At 49.4% G+C, this 25,648-nt stretch overlaps 11 protein-coding genes across 11 annotated transcripts; 5 read left to right on the top strand and 6 right to left on the bottom strand.

The window, feature by feature from the left end:
* Positions 1-3,040: 3,040 nt before the first annotated feature.
* LTR64_008131 (uncharacterized protein) lies at positions 3,041-3,954 on the top strand (the record flags this gene model as incomplete). Its single annotated transcript, XM_064902446.1, has 2 exons — positions 3,041-3,279; positions 3,657-3,954. The coding sequence occupies 2 exons, from the start codon at positions 3,041-3,043 to the stop codon at positions 3,952-3,954; spliced, it is 537 nt and encodes a 178-aa protein (XP_064751420.1).
* A 552-nt stretch (positions 3,955-4,506) lies between these two features.
* Positions 4,507-5,124, bottom strand: LTR64_008130 (uncharacterized protein; the record flags this gene model as incomplete). Its single annotated transcript, XM_064902445.1, has 1 exon — positions 4,507-5,124. The coding sequence occupies one exon, from the start codon at positions 5,122-5,124 to the stop codon at positions 4,507-4,509; it is 618 nt and encodes a 205-aa protein (XP_064751419.1).
* Positions 5,125-5,851: 727 nt separating this feature from the next.
* On the top strand, positions 5,852-7,108 carry LTR64_008129 (uncharacterized protein; the record flags this gene model as incomplete). Its single annotated transcript, XM_064902444.1, has 2 exons — positions 5,852-5,918; positions 5,955-7,108. The coding sequence occupies 2 exons, from the start codon at positions 5,852-5,854 to the stop codon at positions 7,106-7,108; spliced, it is 1,221 nt and encodes a 406-aa protein (XP_064751418.1).
* Positions 7,109-7,375: 267 nt separating this feature from the next.
* Positions 7,376-8,259, bottom strand: LTR64_008128 (uncharacterized protein; the record flags this gene model as incomplete). The annotated part of the gene is given in 2 exon segments (XM_064902443.1): positions 7,376-8,164; positions 8,176-8,259. The coding sequence occupies 2 exon segments, from the start codon at positions 8,257-8,259 to the stop codon at positions 7,376-7,378; spliced, it is 873 nt and encodes a 290-aa protein (XP_064751417.1).
* Positions 8,260-9,448: 1,189 nt separating this feature from the next.
* On the bottom strand, positions 9,449-10,117 carry LTR64_008127 (uncharacterized protein; the record flags this gene model as incomplete). Its single annotated transcript, XM_064902442.1, has 1 exon — positions 9,449-10,117. The coding sequence occupies one exon, from the start codon at positions 10,115-10,117 to the stop codon at positions 9,449-9,451; it is 669 nt and encodes a 222-aa protein (XP_064751416.1).
* Positions 10,118-11,239: 1,122 nt separating this feature from the next.
* Positions 11,240-11,876, top strand: YME2_2 (mitochondrial escape protein 2; the record flags this gene model as incomplete). Its single annotated transcript, XM_064902441.1, is given in 3 exon segments — positions 11,240-11,619; positions 11,801-11,817; positions 11,836-11,876. 3 exon segments carry the CDS (start codon positions 11,240-11,242, stop codon positions 11,874-11,876), a joined length of 438 nt encoding a protein of 145 aa, XP_064751415.1.
* Positions 11,877-12,169: 293 nt separating this feature from the next.
* Positions 12,170-13,041, bottom strand: LTR64_008125 (uncharacterized protein; the record flags this gene model as incomplete). The annotated part of the gene is made up of 2 exons (XM_064902440.1): positions 12,170-12,283; positions 12,337-13,041. 2 exons carry the CDS (start codon positions 13,039-13,041, stop codon positions 12,170-12,172), a joined length of 819 nt encoding a protein of 272 aa, XP_064751414.1.
* Positions 13,042-15,362: 2,321 nt separating this feature from the next.
* Positions 15,363-16,104, bottom strand: LTR64_008124 (uncharacterized protein; the record flags this gene model as incomplete). Its single annotated transcript, XM_064902439.1, has 2 exons — positions 15,363-15,772; positions 15,891-16,104. The coding sequence occupies 2 exons, from the start codon at positions 16,102-16,104 to the stop codon at positions 15,363-15,365; spliced, it is 624 nt and encodes a 207-aa protein (XP_064751413.1).
* Positions 16,105-17,897: 1,793 nt separating this feature from the next.
* On the top strand, positions 17,898-18,948 carry LTR64_008123 (uncharacterized protein; the record flags this gene model as incomplete). Its single annotated transcript, XM_064902438.1, has 3 exons — positions 17,898-18,255; positions 18,321-18,612; positions 18,633-18,948. The coding sequence occupies 3 exons, from the start codon at positions 17,898-17,900 to the stop codon at positions 18,946-18,948; spliced, it is 966 nt and encodes a 321-aa protein (XP_064751412.1).
* A 1,987-nt stretch (positions 18,949-20,935) lies between these two features.
* ale1 (Lysophospholipid acyltransferase) lies at positions 20,936-22,746 on the bottom strand (the record flags this gene model as incomplete). Its single annotated transcript, XM_064902437.1, has 2 exons — positions 20,936-22,674; positions 22,725-22,746. 2 exons carry the CDS (start codon positions 22,744-22,746, stop codon positions 20,936-20,938), a joined length of 1,761 nt encoding a protein of 586 aa, XP_064751411.1.
* A 548-nt stretch (positions 22,747-23,294) lies between these two features.
* On the top strand, positions 23,295-25,100 carry VPS45 (vacuolar protein sorting-associated protein 45; the record flags this gene model as incomplete). The annotated part of the gene is made up of 2 exons (XM_064902436.1): positions 23,295-23,499; positions 23,545-25,100. 2 exons carry the CDS (start codon positions 23,295-23,297, stop codon positions 25,098-25,100), a joined length of 1,761 nt encoding a protein of 586 aa, XP_064751410.1.
* Between the last annotated feature and the right edge of the window lie 548 nt (positions 25,101-25,648).

Raw genomic sequence — 25,648 nt, 5'->3', positions numbered from 1 at the left:
CCAAATGACGATATGGGGTGAAGATTGGCTCAACGAGTTCTCATGGGAATTCTCCGCAACAGTGCTTGAGAGGTACGGTGGCTGGCTGCTCACTGCTGAATGGGGTCAGCGAGCGAATTTCTGGCGGCGGCAAAGAGGCTGTCCAACTCTTCCGGGCTATGACTGAGGGAAACCCGTTGGCGACGTAAGGTAGATGAAGGCTTGTCGCAACAGGTAGGATGTCTTCGCATTGTCATACACCCTTCTTAGCTCACATACCCACGGCTCGTGCGAAGATGTTGATCGGTATGTGTCAGTCGACTCGCTAACCCTAGCACTCAAGCGTTTGTGAAAAGCCACGAAAAGTACCTTCTATTCCAATACCTCCAATACCCAACAACACGGTGCTCGCCACCATTTGCCTGCACTACTATAGGTCTCGTCTGTTTTACAACGAACTCTTGCACCGCGCCGGCACAATCAGGAGCCTACGGCAGCATCGCACTGATTTTGTCCGCTGGATAGGAGAATCTTAGTTCAGAGCCGACTTGAGCAGGCTGGCTGCAATCAGTATTTGTTTCATGAAGACCACCACGATAACCAATACAAAGTAGGGCCGACGTCAACGTCCTCGCTGCCCAGTCACACAGCGTCCCACGAGACGCGATTATCCGAGGACAGAAATGACGATGTTGGAGAGACAGCACTACCAGGATCTCCCCTCTGTTGTGTGTAAGAAGTGGATGGCTAAGTCGATTTTAAAAATTTACAACCTGTACATTGCCCACAAGAAGGGAAAAGGTTCATTGTCGCCTGGATCCACGCACGTTGAAGCCATAATGTTCAATTCGTCTTTCGCTGAACCAATCGAAGTGCTTCAACCTCGGGTTCGCCATAGCTTACGGTTTGCCGCGAAAGCCTGGGAAACGCGCTAAACCGCTTAGTAGGCGCAGATTCAAGATATCGAGGGTTCTTCCAGTAGACAATTACCATGTACGATGTGTAGCGTTTTCGTGGATTACATCCCCTAGTGTCGAGCCCAATGGACAGACAGCAACTGCACGTGGCACCCACAAGGGTGCGCTTGGCCCCCGGCTGGCTAGGCCTTCACAACTATATGCTCAGCTCGTTACCTAGAAATGTCATCCGACCATGTCACTAGTTGCCCTTCTCCCGCTTCCAGCCCATGTTCGTTCGATCGACCCAAGCAAAATCATGCAAGAAAGCTCAGCCCCCTACAGATCATCACCTTGATCCACCAGCTCTAACGGAAATACTTCTTGCCCACGCTCTCTTCACACCAGCCAGTGTCTGGTCAGGTTGACGTATATGTGTCTGCAGAACATCAGCCGCAATGGCAGATGTCCCGAAGCCTATTTGCACCAGCCCACTTTGTTCATTGACGATCCTCGCTAGCTCTCTCGCCCGCTCGAAGGTGTGCTTCGATGTCTTCGGGTGTACCACGACCTGCTGACCTCGTCAACTGTTACTGTCTCAGATGACGGGCAGCTACCAAAGAGCAACAAGCGCGAGTTACGTACCTGTGCCAGCGCACTCGAACCTACGATGCAGCCACGAGCTCCCAGATATCCTTCCGACCACGAGGGCCACGACTGGCGCACAGCCTACCACGAGCCCGCAGATGGCGAGTATCGTGTCGCCCGATGGCGACATAGCGGAAGAGATCCGACGACTACACTTACAAATCTTGGTTGACGTGATGAGAAGTGAGAAGGACACATACGCAGAAGAGCTGGGTCACGCTGAGAAGAGATTGCCGCCTATATATACGAGCTGGAGACGAGGACGCAAGGGGCTCGACCTTCTGGGTAGTACAGCATTCTTTCCTTGCTTCACGTTCTTCACATTTGCCAGGATGTCTCAGAAGGGGTAGTACGCTGTGCGACGTTTCTCCTGCCGTGCAACATGAGCCATGCAAGGGACCGCACAATCACTCATGTGAGCCTGAACGCCAGAGTCGCGCCTCTGCTGCGTAACCTATGGTCGTCTCGAACACACGCCAGACCTGATCCATTCCCTGCTACTCAGGCTATCTTCCTCGACCATGTTAGATGCTTTGCGTACTCAAGACAGAGAAGAGACGGACAACTAAAGGAAAGAACAAGCTGAGATGTCCTCAAGGTAGCCTTCGAAGAACGGAGGTTCGCAACAGCTGTCGATTTCTCCTCAAGCGATCACAACGAGGCAGAAAGTCAGCGGACCGGCGGGGCGTGCGGCCGATATTGTCGTTATCACATGATTACTATAGACGATCATATCACGGTCGTGGACAAGAGCAAGTAGACGCAAGATGGCTGTCCTAGCGACAAAGCTAGGAGATGAACGCTAGAATCGGCCGCAAGTGCCATTCGAGCTCTGGGAAAGAGCAACCTACGCCCTGGGCTGGTGTAACAACTTCTCAGGTATAGTAGAGCCTAGAGATCTGCAGTACACTTCGTACTCGCATCGTTTTTCTGCACAGAACCTGCGCAGGTTCTGGTAAGGCTCTTAGTACTCAGTATACCTGTTGTCTTCGCCACACCGTTCTGTTGATCTTCCATATCATAGGACTATTTTGTAGTATGAGTTATTCAGCTGACAGGAGCCGTCAATTGAAAAACTGTTTGATAAGGCAATGACGCTGAGCATTGAGGATGCATCCACCACAAGCTCTTCAGTATCAGCCCCACGCGTGACTACGTAACGTTTCTCTTCAATAGGTAAACTCCGTGGTTGTGAGATTTTTGGTTAAAACGTTTCAAAAGCGTGCTGCCTATACTTCGAAACTCGAGTCCGCACAGGATATGTACACATGCAATTGCCCTACCGTCGTGTTCACGATGTAACGTCATCTTGCTTCGTTCCTGCCTGACTCGGCGAGGCGATTTCTTGCATGCTGAGATGGTCCTCCACAGCTCCCAAAATGCATGTACCCAGCATACACACGTTGTACAGCATCTCATTTGTCAACCGTCCGCGCCCGCACAATGCGCATGCGAATGCAGAAGTATCCCTGATTCGTGCTACCATTAGGCTCGGCAAGACTGCGGCCCTAAGCGCCATGCATGGGCTGCGCGGCGCTGGCACCTATGACGGTTCACCGTCCAATCCTGTCATGCAGCGTCAACGTCTGAGCACAGTCGATCCCACATTTCGCATCGTAGCCGAGCCTGCATCTGCGGCGAAAAAGGCGTACATAGTCTCCAAGAACCGACTTCTGCCCGCTACGACACGCTACAACGAATGTAGTGAGGCACGAATCGATTGGTTCAAAAACTTCCAGCACGGTGCACAAAGGACGTGCGTCGACTAATTATGTGCCCCAGCAGAAATCATTGGCATGCGTATGCAGGCGATCGTGACATGGCTTTCGACTCTCTAGTCGAGCTCAAGTGAGCTTGAGCATACTATTGACTCGAATGATACTCTTTACATTGCTGGTGCCACGATAATGCCTGCCAAAACCAATGCATCATTGTGCAGAATGCTGCTACCAGCACTTGTAGCTGCACTTCTACCCCCATTGCTACTGATCGCCGCCGGAGCTAGACGCCTTTGCTGGATCTTGCGGCGCTACCACTGCCACCAGAAACGGCCGTCGCACACAAGGCCGAGAGGCTGCGCCGTAGTGACCAGTAAGGTGCCACTCAGAAGGGCAGCTGACAGCTGTTGACAAGCATCTGGAACACACCCAAGTTGGTCCATGCGGCGGAAAAAGCGTTTGCCGATCGCAGCCTTTTGTTGGACGAGAACCAGCTCTTGTTTGAACAGAACAACAAAAAGGTGACGCGCACTTCGACGCGCTCGACCATTACCGGCACGGCGAGGGTGATGACCTACGACGACACTATCGCAGCAGAGCAGCGGCGGGATGTGAAGGGCCACGGGCAAGGCAGCAGGCAGAAGCAGCCCATCGACAAAAGGTCATCGTCAGAAAAGGCAGGGATGCAGCATGAGGAGCGACTGACCGAGTGACAGAAAGGCGAGGAAGAGATTCGGCGCGGAGGCCTACAGGACTGGTGCCACATTTTCCTGGTGTCGGAAAGTGCGTTCAGCTGAGGTTTGGAGACTGGAGAATGGGTGGACAAACTTGTGATTCGCTGTTCAGTAAGCATCTAATTATAGCCGAGCCGCCCACTGGTTTTGGTGGTCCTTTTTCTACTTCCAATCAATTGTGGTTGCCAAGCACCTGGACGCGAAGAATGACTCTCACTTGGGTATTCGAGGCTGAGAATCCTCTGTCTGAGCAACAATGTCGGTTTTGACAGGAAATGGGAGCATTAGTCGACAGTACAATATGGTAGGAATGAAGCTATCGTGGACTGCATTGATTGATAGTTAGACACTTTAAGAAAGTACGGCTGACTACCTCATCTCCAACGTCATAGCTCGGAAACCACACCCGATGCTAGGAACAAAGAACTCCGCACCCGACCGATACGCCCGCTCAACCTTCCCAGGTGCGCGGCGGACACACAAATGCCTGACAGTGAAGAGAGTGAACTCTGCGGGTTGTCCATAGAGGCCCTACGAGAACGCCTCCAATTCTTTCTGGGTCCAATCCCATAGCTTCTCTGCCAACGCATCGTCTCGCGCTTGTTTCGTGTCAAGACTACCCTTCTTCGCAATGGGTACATAATAAGCACCATCCTCAAGATTTTCCCGAGCTGTTGTGCCAGCCCATGTCTGATTGTATGGACCTTCTTCCACGGGTGTCCATGCTGAACCTAGCATCACTCCTAATCTCACAGGCAGCGCCGTCAAGAATGATACACCCGAGAAGATATCCGTCTTGATGTAACCAGGATGTACAGACACCGTTTTGATACTGGGATAGCGCTTTGCAAGTTCTCTCGCATAGAGGATATTGGCTAGCTTGCTCTGCCCATACCGTGTCCATTTCCCACCTATCATGCCACGAAGACCATCCTGGTTCGTCTTCAAGCTTCCAAAAGCGATACCCTCGCTGGGCGCTGTCTTGTAGGCAGTCGAGGCCATGTTGATTATGCGAACATCCGAATCTGGGAGCTCTGCTGTCCGGAGCATCATAGGTAGAAGAAGTTTGATAAGTAATGCGTGACCGATATGGTTAGTGGCAAATTGAACTTCGTAGCCGTCCTTGGTCACAGCTGCATCTAAGGCCATTACGCCAGCATTCGCATATAAAACGTCAAGCTGTTCAGATTTGGCCAGAAACTGATCAGCAGCTTGTCTGACAGAACGTCGAAAGTTAGCCGACCAAATCAGAAGGGACTACTCGCTACCTGAGCCACAGACAGAAACAACTCAAGAGCAGGAAGCACAGACTACGCAGGCCACACAGCCACAGACACTGGCTAGCATTCGTAATGCACTTCTTCCAGACCCTACCTCCTCGGCCAAGTTCACTACCACACATGGAGCGAGCTCAAGTTTAGTGTCCGGTACAGTTTATGTCGGAACACATCCTGGACAGGAGGAACGTATATTATGGTTTCAAATTGGGAAAGACGAAAGACTCATACCAACGGTGTACACCTTGTGGCAGAACCCTGGTCTGGTACCATTACTCTATGTGGGCGACATGGTCGTATCCAAGTTAAAAGGTGGCGCAGATCTCTTCACACCTGGACTCATCAAACCATACCGGGGGTTTGACCAAAAGGCGATCAAAGGCTCTGTTCTAGCTGTTGCTGGCCACAAATCTGATACAGTACCAAGATGGGTAGGTATAAGCAAGATTGACTTTGGAGATCTGTGAGACAATGCCACTGGCACTGCTGTGGAGGGCTTACATTGGGAAGGGGATGAATTATGGTCATGGAGTACATTGAACCAGGGCGGCGCATCGGCACCACCCGTAATAGAAGGGTGGCCAGGCCTAACACCTGGGATGGAGACACATGTGGATGACCTCGATCTCGAAGACGATGAGCCGGAGGACGAACAGGTTGGAGGTGGTGTACCGTTAGAAAACAGCACTTCTGACCTCAAAGGTACGAGCGGCGCGAAGAGCGCAGAGAACAACGATGAACAGATGTCGCTAGATGGTCAGGAAGAACATATACCCAGCCCCAAAGAGGTCGATGATGCCTTCATGGAAGCCTTCTTGTATTCGCTCTATACCGCCAAGAAGAACAATCCAGGTGAACCACATGGCCTCGACTTCCCTGTCCAGGCTTCATTTCTTATCTCCAACATGATACAACCCCATCTAAGGCATCAATCACCGCACTACAATATCAAAAAGAGTTCTTGGAAGAATTCCAAGAAGTTCATCAAGCATCTCGACAAAGAGGTTTTGGTAAAGTCAAAGGATCGCAATGGCGGCGAAACCGTCATTTTGGATATCGACTTCAAAGACGAGCGGATAAAGAGCTTCCAGCCATATCGTCTCCCAAAGCCAAAATCCAGCGAGGCTTCCAACGACAACGGAAGCAGTGACAAGCTCGGCCCAGATGCGGGGACAGATCAGTCACTTGGCCAGAAACTCAACTTACAAGTCGTCTATCGCGCCTCGACAAGACTCGTTCCAGAACTTCTCCCAAGCAAAACGACGTTCTACAGCTCCCAACAAATCACTGCCGCTCTAAAACAATACATTGAAGATAATCCCGAGCTCGTTAACGAATCCAAGAAACGCTACATCAAACTCAATCCCTTCATAGCAAACAACATCCTCGGCTCAAACCCCGGCGCTGACGACACCAGAATCCTAGCAGCCGGCGAAGTTGACCGCGGCACCCTCAACAGACACATCCTAGAAGACGACCACCTCTGCATCCCATACCATATCCTGCTCCGCAACGACCAAACGCTAGAGGCTGACTCAAGCCTGAAATCAAAGGCCGGTCCACCACCAAAAGTCACCCTAACAATCGAGCGACGCGGCGGCAACAAAGTCGTGACCGCAGTCGGCGGACTCGAGAGCTTCTTCATCAACCCGCAGCTGATCCGGCCGGAGTTGCAGAAAAAATGCGCTGGGAGCGCAAGCGTAGGACAGCTCATGGGTGGGAAGCCGGGGATGTTGGAGGTGCAGGTGCAGGGTGATCAGAGGGCAGTGATTGAGAAAGAGATACTCGCGAAGAGAGGGGTACGGAGTGAGTGGATCGAAGTTGTGGATAAGTCGAAGAAGAAGGGGAAGAAGTAGGACAGTTGACAAGTGTCTGAGTAAATGGTTGATTGATTGACCTAACGAATCACTTTCTTGAGTGTAGATTTTGTAAGGACAATATCCAAGTTTCACACATTTATTTGCAAGCCAATATTCTTATGCCACATGTTCGAAACGTACTAATTCAAAAAACAGATCTGACAACACCAAAGCAGAAACACACCCAGTAAACCAATCTCGAGCCCGCGCCCCTTTTCATTCTCCACCATAAATCCGGTAGACGAACCCTGATCCCTCACCACATCATCCCAACCCCTTCCACTCCGCTAACACCCTTCTCGCCTGCCTCTCGTCAAACGCGACCTTTCTCACTCGCTCTTGTCGCCTTCGCCTCACCAATGCCGTTGCGGCCCTTAGCACCGCCACCCGTACGAATGCCGACGGCGCATCCCCACTTGACTCCAGATCTGGGGCGGGCGTCATGGCGACCTTCCACGCTCTGCTGGCTGCCTCCTCGAATACCTTGTCTGAGGCGGGGTTGTTTTGATTCAGGAGGAGGGTGCTGGTGGAGATGGGGCTCGACGTGTATAGCTCGGTGCGAGGGTCAAATGTTTCGGATGGGATTGTGGGCGGAAGGGAAGGGGACAGGAGGGGTGGGAGGGTTTTTACGGGGAAGGCGCGGCTGGTGGTTAGGGTTGTTGGGCGGAGGCGGATGGTGAGGAGAGAGGAGTGGAAGGAGAGTTCGATGTGGGAGGGGATCGCTAGGGGGATTGTGGTTGAGGTGAGCTTGCGTGTGTGAGGTCGATTGGATGGAGCAGGGTTGTGGATGATGATGGTGGATTCATCTGAACTTGAGGGTGGAGAGGGAAGAGTTTTATGCTGTGCAAGCTTAGCTGTCTCGGTCTTGTGGATGGCGTTGCGGTTTGGGTTGGTGTCGTCGTCGTCGTCGTCGTCGTCTGAGGCTCTACTCGTTGATTTCGTGTCGACATTCGCAGTGGTAATGGGATCGGCACTTTCTGTAGTCGTTCTTTGCGCCACGATGTTATGTCTTAGGACAGGTGCTTCCAGCACAGATCTTGTCGGACCACCTCCCTGCCAAGTACTAAATGCATCTGTTTCCGCAGGACGGCTTCGACTCGATGTGTGTTGCTGTCGATAGAAAGTTTCGATAGGAGGAACTTCCGCATGCTCGATGACACGAGTCTTCCCAAGCCTCCTTGACTTCTTCCGAGCTTGGCTGCATCGATACTTAGGCCGTCGGATTGCTCTCAGAAGGCTAGAGTGTGGTTCTACATCAGTAACAGTCTCATGGCGATTGACGTAGCCTTCGCTATACTGGTCTCCACCCCCATATGCTTCCACAAACTCGAAGGCCATGAGGTCCCTACTGGGTGCTTGGTAAAATGACGATAAATGCTTGGTGCCTTGTGCATGTGGTCGGCCGAACTGGTTATCTTGCCTTTTCCAAACTGGGTTGACTGGAGTGAAGTTTGACATCATGCAATATCAGGATCTTGCACTACATCGATCTTGTGGTCGATGTGTGGGTCAGATCCATTCACCCGCGATTGGTACGAATAGATACATGTTGTGATGCAAGGAATGAGTACGAACACCACTTGCCAAGAGCATCGAAGTGAGGGCACGATGAAAGGCAGCTTTTGTGTCGCCCTCAAATATCGTTCAACTTATCGCTTCGATGAGATACCTCTGATAGATTGCATTCACCCAAATACCATATGCTTTACTGCACATCTGACCGTTGTGTTTCCCTATGGACATGCCGATCGCATAACTTTGTTTCGTGTTGGGACACCCCTATTACTTTTTTGTTTCTGCTTCTCCAACCCTATGCCCATATATTCCGTAGACGCTGGACTCGAGAGCACATGATGACTAGGCTGGACTATCTCGTGCATTGAAAGCTACACCCGGCCTGGGATGAATGTCTGATGCTGCCAGTATCTGCCTCCAGTTATATGCGGTCTCTTTTTGTCAGCTACATTCTTTTGCGTTCCGGAGCTTATCAGACACTCTTGTTGCCTGCTCTGTAGACCACAGCAAATGATTTCCAGCATCGAGTGGGGCTCTCTCTTGGCCGTTCGCTAGTGCTTCTGGAGGCGCCCGTCGCAACTGTACTGCCCGTAAGGATTCCCTCTAGCATGGCCTGATGACCGGCTTATAGGTAACATGCTTCGTCCCAACAGGGTGAGCATCAGCGAATTATTCAGCCACCATGCACATGGCAGTATGATGCCTGGGGTATTCATACAGTCCCACTGGAGGCTCTAGACTTATTGTGAGAGTACTATCACCAGTGCTTCAAGTTGCGACCGTCCGTTGGAGGGAGATATTAGGTCTCGTCGTTATTTGGTCTCACGCTGATGGAGGTGGGTTGTTGAAAGTCGCTCCTTGCTGCTTACCCCAAGGATCAGTCGCATTGGGATTTGCCTGCTTCCACTCTGCGATTTTTGCCTCGAGATCTTCCAGGCTATCTTGAAATGCATCCTTTACCGGTTCTGTCCTGACCTCCCATATGTCCTCGCTACTTGGGCCCCTCTTGTATTTGACAGCCTTGAGTCTGTTGTGGTCTTGGATAGCTTTCGCTCTGTCCTGCTCGTTCCATTGTCTTGTCCGCATACATAGCCAGAAGTCCGACCAGTGGTTTTGACAGGACCTGAATTCACCAAACCTGTAGACGTTCACGAATTGACCACCGAACCCCTGGCAGAACATGGCATAGTCGAGTGCTGAGCGACATGACATCTCGGAAGGGTAGAGGGCATCTGGAGAGATATCTGCTGGGATAGGAGTTGCATCAGAGCTGCCATTCTTCTTTGCTTGCACCCTCTGTTCTTGTGCTTTCGACTGTTCAATCTCGATTTCCTTCAGCAATTCGGCAAAATCGAGATTCGCTTGTTCGTCTCGTGACAGCTCTTGCTTGACTGGAGCTGGCAACTTGTCTAAAGGACGTGCTTCCGTGTTTTCCTCTAACTTCGTCCGTGTCGGTGTGCTGGAGCTGTCCGAAGAGCCGAAAGGCCACATGATGATGGGTAGCGCAGAATGGTGTACCAGATTTCACGTTATACGATGGATGGTGGCTTCGTTGCCATCAACTTGGGCTGCTGGAATTGCTGGAACGAAATGGGGGTATTAATTTTGGTCATGGATCGACTCGAATGCAGCATCGCGTCTTTGCGCCAAAGCTACGTCACCAACGCGTCCCCGAACCTGCTTATGCACACCCGCGCATGTGAGTCTGCGATAGCATACACCACGAGCATTGTCGACCATCAAAAAGGCTCGGTCTGTGTATATCACGACAACCGCTCTAGAAGCAGCCTGTTCCTAATCAACTATGCGGTAGGAACACCCAGGTAGGCCGGCATGATACCCATAAGAAACCTGCTGTCACGGCAGCGCTCAAGCCTTTCTCGATCGCACCTTCCTTCACTGCCACTTCGACATATCCAGAGCAGTTGTGTCCGTCGCCCAACACCATTGTCAGTATCGCTGAAAGACACAACCCGACGGCGCCTCTCTTCCGACACTGGTGAAGATGAAAGTGGTCACGTAAACACAGCGCCTAATGAAGGCATTATCTTCTTGGACCACATCTTTCCTCTCAGGCTGCAATGCCGGACCCGCCTGCCTTTCCTCGATGGTTCAAGTATAGTCAAGGCTTATGGCCGAAACCACAGCCCTGGAGTAGCTCTTGCAGACCCTTCTGGCATTGTGTCTCGAGCTCTACCCAGCAATTTGCCTGTCAAGATCGTGTCTGTCATACCTAGACTTCGTGAGGGAGGAGCATACGTAAAGTTCTCGCATGATCCTGCCATAACCCTGGATGAGCTAGAAGGAACAATCAAGGGCTATCTGAAGGAGAAGCCAATTCGACCGTAGTTCAGTCCATTACGCCAGGTTCGTGCATTCGTGGTTAAAGGAAAACCGTGGATTGAAGACCTGTATCGACTACCTAGCACGAGGGTCAAGGTCGAGTTCTTGCCAACCACCCCGGAGACATCAGCCGCGGAATTGACGCAAGAGACACTCTATTCACTTTTTCGAAGATACGGTCCAATTCTTGAGATTGTGCAACAGCCCTCAGATTCGAAGATCACACCTCGCTATGGCTATGTTGACTTTGGTCGTGTCCGTTACGCTACCATGGCAAGGAATTGTATGCATGGATTTGTGCTTGTCGAGGAGGCAGGTGGTGGCAAATCAGGCACTCTGCTCAAGATCAGCTACGAGCCCAAAGTCAGAGGCAAATGGTTCAGAGACTGGATCACTAGTCACCCGAGATTAGTAATTCCCATCCTCGCTGCACTCATCGCTGCGATCTCTGTGTCGATATTCGACCCGATCAGAACGTGGAGTATCAGAGTGCATATTCTGCATGGTTTACACCTCGAGAACAACAAATACTACCAGTGGATAAGGAAATGGCTTAGCCGTGGCTACGATTACATTCGGTTTAGTCCAAATTACGTGGTTGAGGTTGGCGCCAGTTCAAGAAACCTCCCGCTAAATGGAACACTGGTATTGTGAGAGCAGATCATTGGTGAGGAATGATATGCACCAACACTCTTGCGCACCAAGAAAGCTCTCTTTCGACCGCAAACACAATAGATTCTGGGTTAATCGCAATGGTATATCTCCGGTGCTTTCGTCGACTTATCTTCGACTTGTGAGCTTTTTCAGTTATTGTTTTCCACTTTTCTGCAGCCGCATCCTGATGCTAAGTATGTTCTTCACTCTAGTTCGGCCCATGTTGGCAGTTTCAGTGACGATTGTGTCTTGAGCGGACTGTTAGGTGACCCGCTCGCGGAGGTAGTAGCAGTAAAATAACTCGGGCGAATGTGATTTTGAGGCACGCTGCGTCAAATCCACTCCTCGCCTTCTAGGATCTCAATGGCCTGGCACAACTTAGCGTAACACTTCGAGACATATTCATAAAGGAGGTCATCCTGCGTACCCTTGATGTCGGAAAAGAAGCTTTCCTCGCATGCTGCGACGCCAGTCAAGTCTGGTTTTTTTCCAACGAAGTAATCCATCTCCCCCATCCTGCTGATAACTCATCAAGCAATTACAAGTCTACTTTGACTGCACCATACTCTCCTTGTCGACCTTGCTCATAGGGGGCAGTCCTGTTCTTGCAATAGGCTCGCCATCTACGAAGGTTTCAACCTTATCGGGGTAGAAACATAACTGCGGTGAATCAGCACTCTCCTAACCAAACCATGCCAAAGCAATCGACCTACCAGTCCCTTGATCGCCATGCTCTCCCCTGTAGGATCTTTATACCACCATACCACGTCTTTATATTTCTTGCCCTGGACTACAGCATCATAATAGCTTGCCTGGCCCTTGTAAGGACAACCCGTCTTCGTATTGCTTACTCTCAATAAGCTGAAATTTACAGCTGTGGCTGGTAAGTACCACCGACCCGGCAGATCTGTTTCCCACAGACTCATCACGCCCGCCTCAGACCCAGTGTCGGCCAGCGTCTGTCCTGCCAATGTCACCTTCACGTGCCGTCCACTGGGTAGGATATCCACACGATGATAAGGGTCCATAGGGTGGTAATAGATCTGCTGCTGTTCCTCAAACCACGCATCCAAATCCGTAAATTCGATCTTCACATATCCGGCCAACTCAGTATCAAACGACTCTGGCACGAGCAGGGCACAAATTGTCTTGTCCCCAACAGTAAGTTCATGGGTGCAGGACTGAGTCTCCGAACCTGCAGAACTATCGGGGAACGATGTAGCAGATGTGAACGAAGAGCGTGGAATCCAATACTGAGGAAAGTATTTACTTTCCCAGACAAGTTTTGCGTTGGTCGTGTCGAACATCCATCTACCGTCAAGCAGTGCGCGGACGCGTCTCTCGGTGTTGACTATCTTTGGGCGGTATGCGGGTTGGGATTGAGAGAGTTGAGCGCCTAATTCGGCGAGACGCGACATAGCTGGGAAACGACAAATATGTATCTGGCGAAGAAGAGACAGCAAGAAGGCTAGGTTTAGTCTATTTTATCAAAAAGTGCTCGGTATGGCTTAGTCATAATTGAGTTGGACACGGTTGGCAAAAACAGCCGTGCTCGGAATTGCCACATTTCGCGGGCCGAAACCTAGAATGCCATGAAGCATGCATAGCGCTGATCGTTCTTGATCAGTTTCGCGATGATTTCGGACACTTATCGATGCTGCGCAAGGCACTCAATCAGTTTACCACGCACTATTATGACTGCGCAGTAGTGATGCGAGCCACCACCAGAAATGGCGGCATCGATCTCATTGCTATCAAACCATGACACTGCTTATACAGCTGGATGATGAAAGTATACGTAGCTGGTAACAGGTCGTTTTTGTCGACGCGTTAAGCAGTCTATCGGCTCCTACTGCAGTGCACATCTTACAAGCAATATTGATATACATTCTCAGAATCTTTTCCTAGACCGCGCATAAGAGTCAAAAAATGCCTGTGAACAGAGACCGGAGCCGGAATATCGAAGAGCATGGCATCGTAATGCGAACGCAAATTAGCGTGTAGAAGTTTTCAAGCCTTACCTGGCTAACTTGGCCGGTAAGCACTCTCTTCTTGTTTCAACCGTGATTGATTTAGGTCACAGTCCTTTCGTTCCTTTAGCCTTATTTCATCTATCGTTCTACGAGTATTACGAAAAGTTCGATATTATAAGTTGTATTTTATTGAGCAAAGTGACATTATCAATGTAATAGAGCTACTACTAACGGCATGAGTATTGAAATACTATTTACAGTTCCTTGACCGCCCTAAACTGCGCCAGCAGCTTCATCCGATGGATGAACCTGGCCGGCTGTTCAACAAGCCCTTCAAGTCACACTTTTCGACCGCCCCGACAATCACTTTCGTTCGTCTTGCCAAAGCATGCAATAGAGGGCTTAATTCTTGATTGGAGAGCTTCACGGTGTCTCTGACTAGAAAGAATCTGAACTGAATGGTTGGTGGTAACGAGAAGATGGTGCAGATACTGCTCGATGCTGGAGCTGATGTCAATATTGCACATGCTTCATTCATCCGCGGACAGCAAGCGAGTGACCCACCAAACGATACGGTCTGCAGTGCATTACCATACTCTTCCCTTCTAGCATTTGCATCCGCTCCTGAATCCTCGGAGGATTCAATGAACAGGGTGACGCGGAGGCGCAACTAATTGTACGTAAAAATGATTGATTTAAGCCCCGAGTGGGGTGATAGTGAGTGACTGGATACTAGAATATCAGACTAGCTACGTGCTGTAGTGTTAGCTTTGACAGTGTGAGCTGCATATTTGTAAAGCCGAGGCAACGTATGGCACGATTTGGACCTCTTCGATGATCCTATAGGGCTGCACAGCACCGTTATTTTTCATGCGAACAAGCCATCAGCAGGACTCATGAGCTCACTCTCCATCCTGAAATTCAAGCTCTCAAGCTGTTTCCTTTTTTTTCATAACTCTCGGTATTGTCATGTCTATAGTCGCTATCATTGTCGAATTTGTAGAGTTGTGAGAATTAGGCCTTTGCGACGCAATATTTGGATCTTAAACCAGTATGGAAGTACTGTGAGCGATTGGTACTTCATATAAGATCGTGTTGGGACGCCAAAGACATAATCAAGTTCTGATGAGGTTGATAAGTAAGCACGTGCTCGCCCAAAGACAACAAACTCCTGAATATGGAAGTGGTATCACTTACCTTCAAGAGACTCCTGTTTCGTTTCCGGAAGCCAGAAGAAGATCATGACAAACGCAAGAGCGTTCATTGCGGCGTAGAATCCGAACGCGCCAGTAGACCCGAAAGCGCGAAGTTGGCGTGGAAAGGTAAGCGAGACCACTGTGGCCCACAAGTTGTTGGTGCAAACAGCCCATGACATGCCGAGGTGATAGCGGAAAAACCTCGGCGGAATACGTGAATGGTACAGGTCCTTCACCAGGCGAGTAAAAGGCATAAAAAAGATAGATAAAAAGTGCGATCAAAGCCAGATGCGCAGTGCTTGACTCGGGAATATAAAAGCAGAGGCCTGCTGCAAGCAAAGTCCAGCACATGTTGGGAAAGGTAAAAAGCAGTAAAGTTCGTCGTCCGTAGGTGTCGATCGTCCAAACTGCCGGCCAAGCGAAAATGAAGTTAATGATACCAAATCCCCAAGACGCAAGAAGCGCTCCCGTGACAGAAGCACCAGCATTGGCAAAATTGATAGAAGAATAGAACGCGATGATGTTGACTGTTGGTCGTCAGCATGCCTGCGGCGGCAAGAAACAATAGACTTACTTCCACACATCTGTTGTCCGCTCATGACGATGCCAGATGCCCAAGACAAGCGGGACTGCTGGAATAAAAGCAGAGCCCAACTGCAACCTCCACGATATAGCCCCAGTATCTTTCACTGCTAAGTTGGCGGAGGTTCCGAGGAGGATGCCAAAAGCTGTCCAAACCTGCCAGGACATGACTAGACCGCCACGAATCATTGTTGGAGCTACCTCGGCTGAGAAGACCGGGACTGTCACTTCCTTCAGACCCATGCCGAGACCAAGCAGGATACGCACAACAAGAAGCTGTTGCCAGTTCTGAGTGACGACCATACCAATCGGCGCAAGTAGGGAAAAGATGGCGGCAATGAAAGATTGTGGTGTGTCGGCCGAACCAATGATTGAGCGGGTCAGACATTCAGCCAGCGCTAAGGATGTCAGTGCAAAAGCTTTTGAGATTGTGAGACTTAGCTTACAAAAGAAAAATCGCAAAATATGGTGCAGAGTTGATGACACCCACGAGCCATTGATTTCTTTCGCATTTACCGGCAGCAACACACGGCCCGTCGGGGCCTTCATCGATACCAACAGCGTTTGGAAAAGATAAGTTGGCGCCATTGGAACGAGTCTGGTCCCAGCCTTGGATTGCTGCAGCGATAGAGTTGAGGAAGATGGTAAAGTAGAGGATCCTTGGTTGGCCCCATCGATTAACGATCTCATTACGTAATGCGGCCTTCTCTTGCTCGTCAGGTTCAGGCATCACATCAACAAGGTGCGGGCCTTGGCGCCCTCGCGAAGCAGTGGAAGGATATCTTGGCGTCCATAAGTAGTAGAAAATCGTTCCACGTCTTCCATCAAATCTTCCCGAGGTACACCAACAAGCGGGTTGCGAATTCTTTTCGGATCAATTAAGCGTTTGTAGCATCTAGGACAAGGACGCACTCTCCGGTAGTATGAGCCGTCAGATCGGCTATGCTCTGCTTACGCTTTTCTAGCATGCTGGTTAACGTGTGTTTTCGGACAGAGGAAGACAAGCATACCTTCGTTAGTGAACAAAAGCGAGCCACGTCGGGCCGTGCTGGTGACAGAAACCCATTAGCTTTGCTGGCGGTTGACTTTGAGCAGTAACTTGCCTAATAGATTCTCCATGATGAACTTTCGAGCCCACTGTGTTGTCGTGCGGCATTCGTTGCAATCCTAGTTTGCTCTGGGAAAGCTTGCAGAGAAAGAGGAGGGGCCAGAGTTCATGGTGGTATTTATGGATGATGACAACGCTTTGAAAGTAGGATATGGCATCAAAGATCTCACCCCTACCAGATCAAAGGTCAACCCCCGTTAGAGCAAAGCTACAAAATGGCCAGTCTGCTTACACCCAAAAAACGATGGTCGAAAGTACCAAGTGGTAAAGTTTGCCGATGTGTCCAATGAAATGATATGCACCCGGTCATTGAGGCCTGCTGTTCTCGACACAGAGTGGGCCTCTGCAGCCCGGTAGCCACTCATATCGCGGTCTTTTGAGCCGATGAGCGATTCTCTGCTCGACCTTTCATTACCTTTGCTAGCTGTCACCTGCCCATACTGGCAAAACAGCAAGTCCTCATGCAGCACCCTGCCTTAACCGGCCTCTAGCTGGCTTTGCCCCCCTCAGCTTTCCTTTCCAACGTGGTCCCGATGGTTCATTGAAGCTCCAGATCTAACACTCTGCCTGCCAAGCTCCGCCAACTGCTTCCACAACCGAGTCTAGGTGCTAATCAGTTACCTATTGGCTAATTTCCATGCTATCCTTTTCTTAGGGTATGTTCCTCTTTCCACAGGCTTTTCTATTGGTTTTGGGCTTCCACACGGAATGACTGCCATGCATTAGTGGCAAGCGTTAGTGCAGCAAAACTGAGTCTATCCTTGGCATGACCTGCGGCTGTTCTATATTCGAAGTCAAGGTTTGTACATGGTGCACTCATTTCAGACACTTTGTACAAGCTGTTCGGGAAGAGTATGGCCTGATCGTATTAGGAGCCACATGCGGCATGCAAACGCATCGGATTGAGCTAACCTCCCAGTCACACCCTGAAAAATTTAAGCCAAGTGCTTCTACGGTGTCAATTAGTGCTGACGCTAGTGTTGAACTATTTGGGGATGAAAACACACCTAAATTTTTAGAGTATGATATCCAGAGCCAGACGCGGCACGCGGCCACATCTTTCCACCCTCGGGGGAAACAAGTCCGTCAGTCCGCTTCTAAGGACTCACCATGAAGCTAGTCCTTACGTTTTCCTCGTTGGCTATTGGACGACAAGAGAGCAAGGGCTGACGTGTTTCGTGTGGCCTTTAGGATGCCTGTTGACTAAAGTAAATAAGCACGGGCTGACATAAAGTCGCAGCAACCACTAGACTTCTTACTGAGTGTGCTAACAGATCTAATACTTCATCAACTCGAGATAGTTTCATAGATTCACAGCTGCCCTCAGTTTCTTCGCATTCTTTTCTTGACAAACATATGCTGGAAACCAGTAGTTCTTACGTTTGAAAGTGACCGATCTCTAACACGCTCTTAACATGGCAGGATACGAGCACATAGGCGCCATTAACTGCAACACGGACTTCGATGCTAGCATACTCCGGGACAAGACTGCCATTGTCACTGGCGGCGCAAATGGGATAGGTGAAGCTTATGTACGCGCACTCATTGGAGCTGGAGTGTCGGTCTGCATTGGAGATCTTGACGTTGCTGGAGGCCAGAAACTCGCAGCAGAATTCCCTCAGCAAGCGAAATTTGTGAAATGCGATACCACAAGTTGGGAGGAGCAAGTCCACCTGTTCGAGTCAGCAGCCTCATTTTCTCCTACGGGCAAGATTCATTACGTCGTCGCAAATGCCGGTATCATCAAGGAGGACGAGGTGTTCGCACACGCAGGTAAGTCTAGGGTCTTGCTGCCAGGTCCATCACATTGATCACGCACTGACAACCCTTCACCGTAGGCGATAACGCTGCCCTCAAGAAACCAGATCTTACAATCATGGACATCAACGTTATCGGCTCGCTCTACACCACCAAACTCGCGACTCACTATTTCGTCATGCAGAACGGCCAAACCTCGTCCATGGCCCAAGAAGACACATGCCTGATCCTAATCGGATCAGGCGCTGCATTCCTCGACTGCTTACGCATCCCGCAATACAGCGCCAGCAAATGGGCTATGCGTGGAATCATGCATGCCCTACGAAGGACAGCTTACCACTACGGTAGCCGCGTAAACGTCATCTCTCCATGGTAAGCATTCTCTTGTCAAGCTTATCCAACAGACCTCAACTGATTGCGAATTCGGGAAGGTACGTCAAAACCAAGATCCTCTCAGAACAAGACTTCGAGCGTGTCAGAGGCCTAGGCGTTGAATTCGCCCTGGCAGAAGATGCAGGTAAATGCTTGTTGCGCATTCTCAGTGATTCCACGGTGAATGGTCATTCTTTCTTTATATCAGCTAGAAAATGGGCTGCAACGGGGTACATCGATTTCGACATTGACGATTACCCGGAAAATGAGTTGATCAAGGAGATTCAGGAAGATCAGATGAAAGGTGCAGAGGCCGAGAAGGGATTGTTCCCTTAGCAGCTTTGTTGCTCGATTCCGGGTGCGAAATTATTGCTCGCGACTAATTGGGGCGTAGCAAGTCGTGCCAGGCAATTTCTCCGACTGAGTACAATGTCATCTACCACCGTATAGCTAGTCCAGGTGAGCCTTGTGCGAGAAACCTGCGCGTCAAGAGCTTTTGAAGCGAAGCCAGCTGAGGTTAGGGCTCCAGGCTAGGTGTAGGTTAGCAGAACGCCTTGATTAGAAGAGGACTAGTAGGAGTAAAAGATCTGTGATAATGTCAGGATTACACGTCGCTCTTCACGGCTCTGTGATTATCAATACTGTCGCCTTTCTGATTAGGCAAAATAAAGCTAAGGCTATCGGGTTACGTTGAGAGTTGAATAGTAGCGGTAGGAATCAATATTACTAAATGACTTATTTCTCTCTAGAGAATAGGGCTCCGAAAAATGAACATGAATACGAATATGGCCTGTGTTCATATTCACTTTTGTGAATACGAATAAAGTGAATGTTTGTTCATATGAATATGGCCCATATTCATATTCATATTCATATTATTCACATTCAGTCGGCCGAATGTTGGTCCGCTCCGACAACACTGTTTTGTGATGTCGATACTGTCGCTAGGATATCGAAACAGTTAGAGTCGACTCAAATTGACCTAGCGATCTCTTCCGCCCACGTGTCACCCACCTCATGCCACATAACGAGGCAGGAAAATAGCATGGAGCATTTTATCCATTTGTTGTAAAGGACTATCGTCACGCAGGGTGGATTTTTACTCATCGTTTGCACTCCTTTATGCTTCGCCGACTTCGACACGATCTATCAAGCGTGCTGTGCTTTCTTGACAGCCAAACTTCGGCGACAATGCTATGCACGGCGGGAGACGCGTGGAACACGCTTCAAACACGTTCTACGACCCTCTAGAAGGCGTGATATGCGGTGTTGCAATGAAGGCAACTATTTTAGCCAGGTGAATATATGTAGCAGGCAACAATGTAAAGCTCTTCGACTGACAAAGGCCCATTCAGGTGGTGATGGAGCTTCGCCGTGGGGGTGGCTGTGCGACTTGGCTCACCGTAAGACACCTCAGCTCACCCTGGCACACCCTTGGCTCAACCTTGGCTCACCTGAGAGGGTGAGTTCAAGCGGCGACAGCTCACCCACTAATCTGGAACGAGAAATTCGGACGTGAGAATCTGGGCCATTCTCAGTTGGAAGATTAAGCTAGGTATAAATAAGGTTCTTATATAACCTTCCTTTATAAATAGTTAGTTTTAGGCTAGTCTTATTCTAATTTCGTCTATAGCTATTTCTAGTTTAGGCTACTTATAATATAGGCTTAGTCTTATATCTAGGTATATATCTAGGTATATATCTTGCCGTATACCTAGTCGTATGTCTAGCCGTAGACCTAGTCGTGTAACAAGTCGTGACATCTAAGATAGAGAAGAAAGAAATTTTTATATTTATTTGTTACGACCGTGCGCAGAGCCTGCGCCTAGCGGTGTAACATTATTAAATTAGCTTTATACTAAGAACTAAGATATCTATATAAAGACGTAGTCTACCCTTATATATATTAGAATAATAAATTCTAGTAATAGATTAGTATCGACATCGCGGGCAATTATGCTCGGCTGGAATTCAAAAGCAACCATGTTAGCCGGCGGCAGTGAAGTACTGCCGTTTGTTGTTCTTAGGGATAATACCGAATTCCGTGGTTTCGCGGGTGATTCAAGCAAAGCAAAAGTGTTGACACCCATCGGGACAGTAGACAGTTGTCGTTGGTGCAATTGCGTTCGTGCTCGACTCCATGACTCAAAATGTTGTTAATTGTCAAAGGCGCGACCTCGGGCAGGGATAAGTTCCAAGCAATTTTCAAAGTGCCGAAACCAGGGCACGGAATGAACGAGCAAGATGATGCACCGATTGACAGGATTTCGCATTGCGAGATAAACAGCTTGTGAATAAATTATTGCGGCACCTTCACTGGTCTTCAGTGACCTCGTTCTTTCTTACCGCTACTGCCCATTACTGTTTCGTTTATCGTCTCCGAAACGTGGTCGAGATCCATTTTGTTATCCCCAATGGCAACGATTTCCCCTTTCTCATTCCTATTGAGATAGACTCGCTGCGAAATTGCATGGCGTAATTTTTCGCCTGATGGAAATTCGACCTTACTACCTCTTCTTCGGCGTTCCTCAACCTCAGCCTTTATCTCATCAACTGCCCTATCAATCTCCTCTGTGTCTGGCATGCCCAAGTGTGGCATTCGGCTGTCGCTCATGGTTCGGTTGAGGACGTGGGGGTGATTACGTTTGTCCAAACGTTTGACAAGCCAGACTTTGGCAGGACTGGCGAAGAAAGCCATTGAGGCTGCGACACCAACAATACAATAGAAGTATACCCTAGCCCATGCCTTGATGCTATCGCTGAAGCCCAGAATCACAAATGGTGCAGTGACAAAGCAGAAAGCTGTTTGTGTTATGAGCCAGCATGCTGCATCATAATAAATCTTGTACTTCGTGGCCTGCTTTCCATCAGGTTTCAGGAAGAAAGGACGAATGTGCCTGCGGAAGTTCTTGGCCACTGTTTGAACAAAAGCGCCAAGGACAAAGGTCAGGTAATAACCAGGATAGAAACCATGCCAGAAAGCAGAAGTTGTGAACGTAATCAAGGTAGCGCGGAACCCTGGCTTCTTGCCTCTAGGAGTGACACGTAGGTAGACATAGTTCCTCAACCAATTGTTTGTGTTCTTGTTCCATCCTTCCATATATCCTCTTGCATTTTGAGCAGACTCGATACCCCACGGATAGACGTTGTTCAGACGATCCCATCTTGCTTTTTTAGTCACAGGATCGATTCCGTTGTAGCCAAGGCCGCTCATGATGCATCCACCCTCGGTCAAGGTCCACACACCATAATATTTGAGTCGGCTAGTGAAGCCCAGAGCATACAGATACCAGACTCTTCGAGGAAAAGAATACGTCCAGTACTGATCGGTCAATACGAAGCCAGGGTAGTAGTAAGCACCGAGTTGAAGGAAAAGAAGAATCCATACAAGGCCCTCGACCAGTTTCAAAGTGGCAGGCGTGCCGGATCGTGGTATGCGTCCTTGTCCTCTGGTCGGAGGAGCAGGATCTCCTTTCTTGACCTCAAACATGGTAGTCTCAATATAGCGCTTGTAGTCATTGAAGTCGAAGGCCGGCCCAGTGAACAGAGCAGGGAAGAACAAGACATATGCCGAGTAGTCCAAGAAACCGGGCATTTTGTAAATGGCCTTTTCTTTCTGCCCATCGGTAAGAAGATCCCGTTTGATCCTGCCATCGTGAACATTCCAAGCAAAGGCGCTCAGCTTCATGATCATAACCATCTGCATGCCAGTGATGTCGACTTGAGAGGGATCGTCCAATCGCTGGCGAATGATGTGATTGCTGGACATATGGCCCATGAGGAAAACAAAGACGATCCATGGCATGAGGGTGCCATCGATATAGTATGAAACGACATAGGTCCCGCCTGCGCTGATGAGAATGGTACGAATTCCAGCATAGAGGTCGAACAAGCCAATTAGAAAAAAGAGCCCAATGGATACAATGTAGATGTTCTTCAAATTAGGCCTTGAGTCTGGTATTCTTTTCAAAACTGCAGCTAAGGGGTAGGAGATGATGAAGGAGAATAGAAGCTTGAGGTCGTCGACCCCTGCGCCGGTGAGTTTGGCGACATAGCCGAATGCTAGAATAGGTCAGTAAGGCTCACTCCGACTTTCTGCTGGCTCAGCATACGTGCGTTGATGCCTGGTATCATTTCTATAGCTGTCTTTCAGATTTCATGGTGCCCTACTGAGGAGGAACGGTTGCGCCGTGAGTGAGACTGCCTTTTTTTGTGCGTTGAGATCGTCCATGTTGTTTGATGCTCCGACGTCATGGGTCAACAACGAGGGGACCATCTGACCACTGGCATGCCTCAAGCTTCGGTTAGCCCCGTGCCTGCATATGGGAGCCACTAATTAGCGATCTGTAAGCATGATCAGTGGTCGATTGGAAGACCAAGTACAGAGGACAACAGACCAACAAATCAGTAATGGGCGAAGTGTGAACTGACAGGAGCTCACACACACGAAAATAGTGAGAGCAGACGAAAGCGCTCAGCACCCTCTTCTCGCCGAACGAGACACAAACGAGCAGGTGCATACCTAGCAACACACCTCGTCGACTGAATCCGCAGCTTGGAAGATCGCATGCGAACGGTTTCCTGCGTGCTTCTTCCTATGGCGCACGGCGCCTGTTCGGACTCTGCCTAGTAGCATACACTATTCAACTATGCTAAAATAAAGGACACACGCACTTCTTACCATGGACATCTCAGCCGCTGTTCAGAACTATGTCACAAAGATCGCTGGTACTGGCGAAGGAGCCGCGGCCTCGCAAGCATCTAAGATGAAGATCCTCCTGCTGGACAGCGAAACAGTATCGATAGTGTCTACGGCGATTACACAGTCGGCATTACTCAAACACGAAGTCTTCCTCATAGACCGTCTCGACAATCCTGCAAGAGAACGTATGCGACACTTGAGGTGTTTGTGTTTTGTAAGGCCGTCCCCAGACTCGATCCAATTTCTGATTGATGAATTGAGGGAACCTAAATATGGGGAGTACAACGTCTACTTCAGCAATATCATAAAGAAATCTTCATTAGAAAGGCTAGCAGAAGCAGATGACCATGAGGTTGTCAAAGTTGTGCAGGAATACTTTGCCGACTACAACGTTGTCAATCCCGACCTGATGTCTTTGAACTTGAATTACCCAAGGCACAAGCTGTGGAGTCACAGTCCAGATATGTGGAATACCGATGACCTGCAAAGGACGACGGAAGGTGTTCTCGCCCTTTTGCTGTCACTGAAAAAGAATCCTCTCATTCGATACCAGAAGACCAGCTTGATGGCTAGGAAACTTGCGACTGAAGTCCGTTACAACATCACTCAGGAGGATCAACTTTTCGACTTCAACAAGACAACACGAAGACCTGACACACCTCCAATACTCCTCATACTTGACAGAAGAGAGGACTCCATTACTCCTCTGCTTAGCCAGTGGACTTATCAAGCTCAGGTCCATGAACTTCTTGGTATTCACAATGGACGAGTTGATCTGTCTGAAGTCCCTGAGATTCGACCAGAGCTCAAAGAGGTTGTTCTAACTCCTGATCAAGATCCATTCTTCAAGAAGAACATGTACCAGAACTTTGGTGATCTCGGGAGCACTATCAAGGACTACGTCTCACAGTATCAGAGTCGAACCAAAACAAATGCCGAGATTACAAGCATAGATGATATGAAGCGCTTCATAGAAGATTACCCTGAGTTCAGAAAACTCTCAGGGAATGTATCGAAGCACGTCACCCTTGTTAGTGAACTTTCTCGCATAGTCTCGAGAGACCACCTCCTGGATGTCTCGGAACTCGAGCAATCACTGGTCTGCAATGATAACCACACTCAAGATCTCAAAACATTACAGAATCTACTCTCACAACCACACATTCAACCATCTAACAAGCTTCGTCTAGTCGCACTATATGCTCTGCGCTACCACAAGCACCCTCAGAACGCCCTGCCTATCCTCCTTGACCTCCTCACTACGGTCGCCGACATTCCGCCGGCCAAACTCAGCTTGATACCAAACATTCTCGCCTATGCCTCCTCCCTCCAATCACTTCCGAGTGGTAGCTCCCTAATTCCTTCCACCGACCACGTCGACGGACCTGGAAATCTCATCAATCGCTTCCAAAAGACCCTCCTCAAAGACCTCAAGGGTGTCGAGAACGTATATACTCAGCACATGCCCGTGCTCAGCAACACCCTCACCTCCCTCATCAAGGGCCGCCTGAACACGAACACGTATCCGTTCCTCGAGCCAGAACGTGGAACTAAAGAGAAACCGCAGGACATCATCGTCTTCATGATTGGGGGTATCACCTTTGAAGAAGCAAAGACGGTAGCCACGATTAACGCATCTGTTCCCGGGGTCCGAGTCGTACTAGGTGGAACATCAGTGCACAATAGTCAGAGTTTCCTGGAGAGTGTGGAAGCGACGGTTGCTGGGTGGCCGGATCAGCCTGCTGCTACGCCGCAGGCCAGGCTAGGGAGGGCAGTAGGTCGATAGGTGTCTATCATCGAAAATACAAGTTCTTTCCCCACAGCTCATTCTTCGATATCTCTCCAACTGTTTTCCTCGTCTCACAACGGGATCAACGCGCTAATGATCTAGCACAGCCGATATTAGAGCTCTTTGAAACTGCATCGCCAGCCGCAGCAGTCTCATCCATACCTACACTTTGCCGCGCTCAAATATCTTTCGTCAGCCAGGGTGTTGTTGGTGGAGGGAGGTTGGTGTTGATATGGAAAGCGTGCTGGCATGTCTGGCTACAACAAGGCTTGACTCGCATTATCGCTGTGCTGCTCAGGTATTGGTGCTGGTGACTTGTTGAGCTTCAGCCTCAACGTGAGCACAGAGCGACGACTGATATTCCTCACATGTAATCGCATGTAGCTATATCTTTTCACCTAGAACAATAGACCATCCTGTGCATACGTCGTGCCTCATTCACCACTGGAATAATATAGCAGCTTAAACAGAATCACCACGTGCACTGAGACTTCTTACTCAAAGTTTGCGAGTCAACGAAGTGAACAGTATAAAAATGTATTCCA

Source organism: Lithohypha guttulata (assembly GCF_036872675.1).
Source record: "Lithohypha guttulata strain CCFEE 5908 chromosome Unknown scaffold_7, whole genome shotgun sequence".
NCBI classification, from domain to species: domain Eukaryota; kingdom Fungi; phylum Ascomycota; class Eurotiomycetes; order Chaetothyriales; family Trichomeriaceae; genus Lithohypha; species Lithohypha guttulata.
The sequence above is the reverse complement of the archived record's forward strand: the minus strand, read 5'-3'. Positions and strand labels throughout refer to the sequence as shown.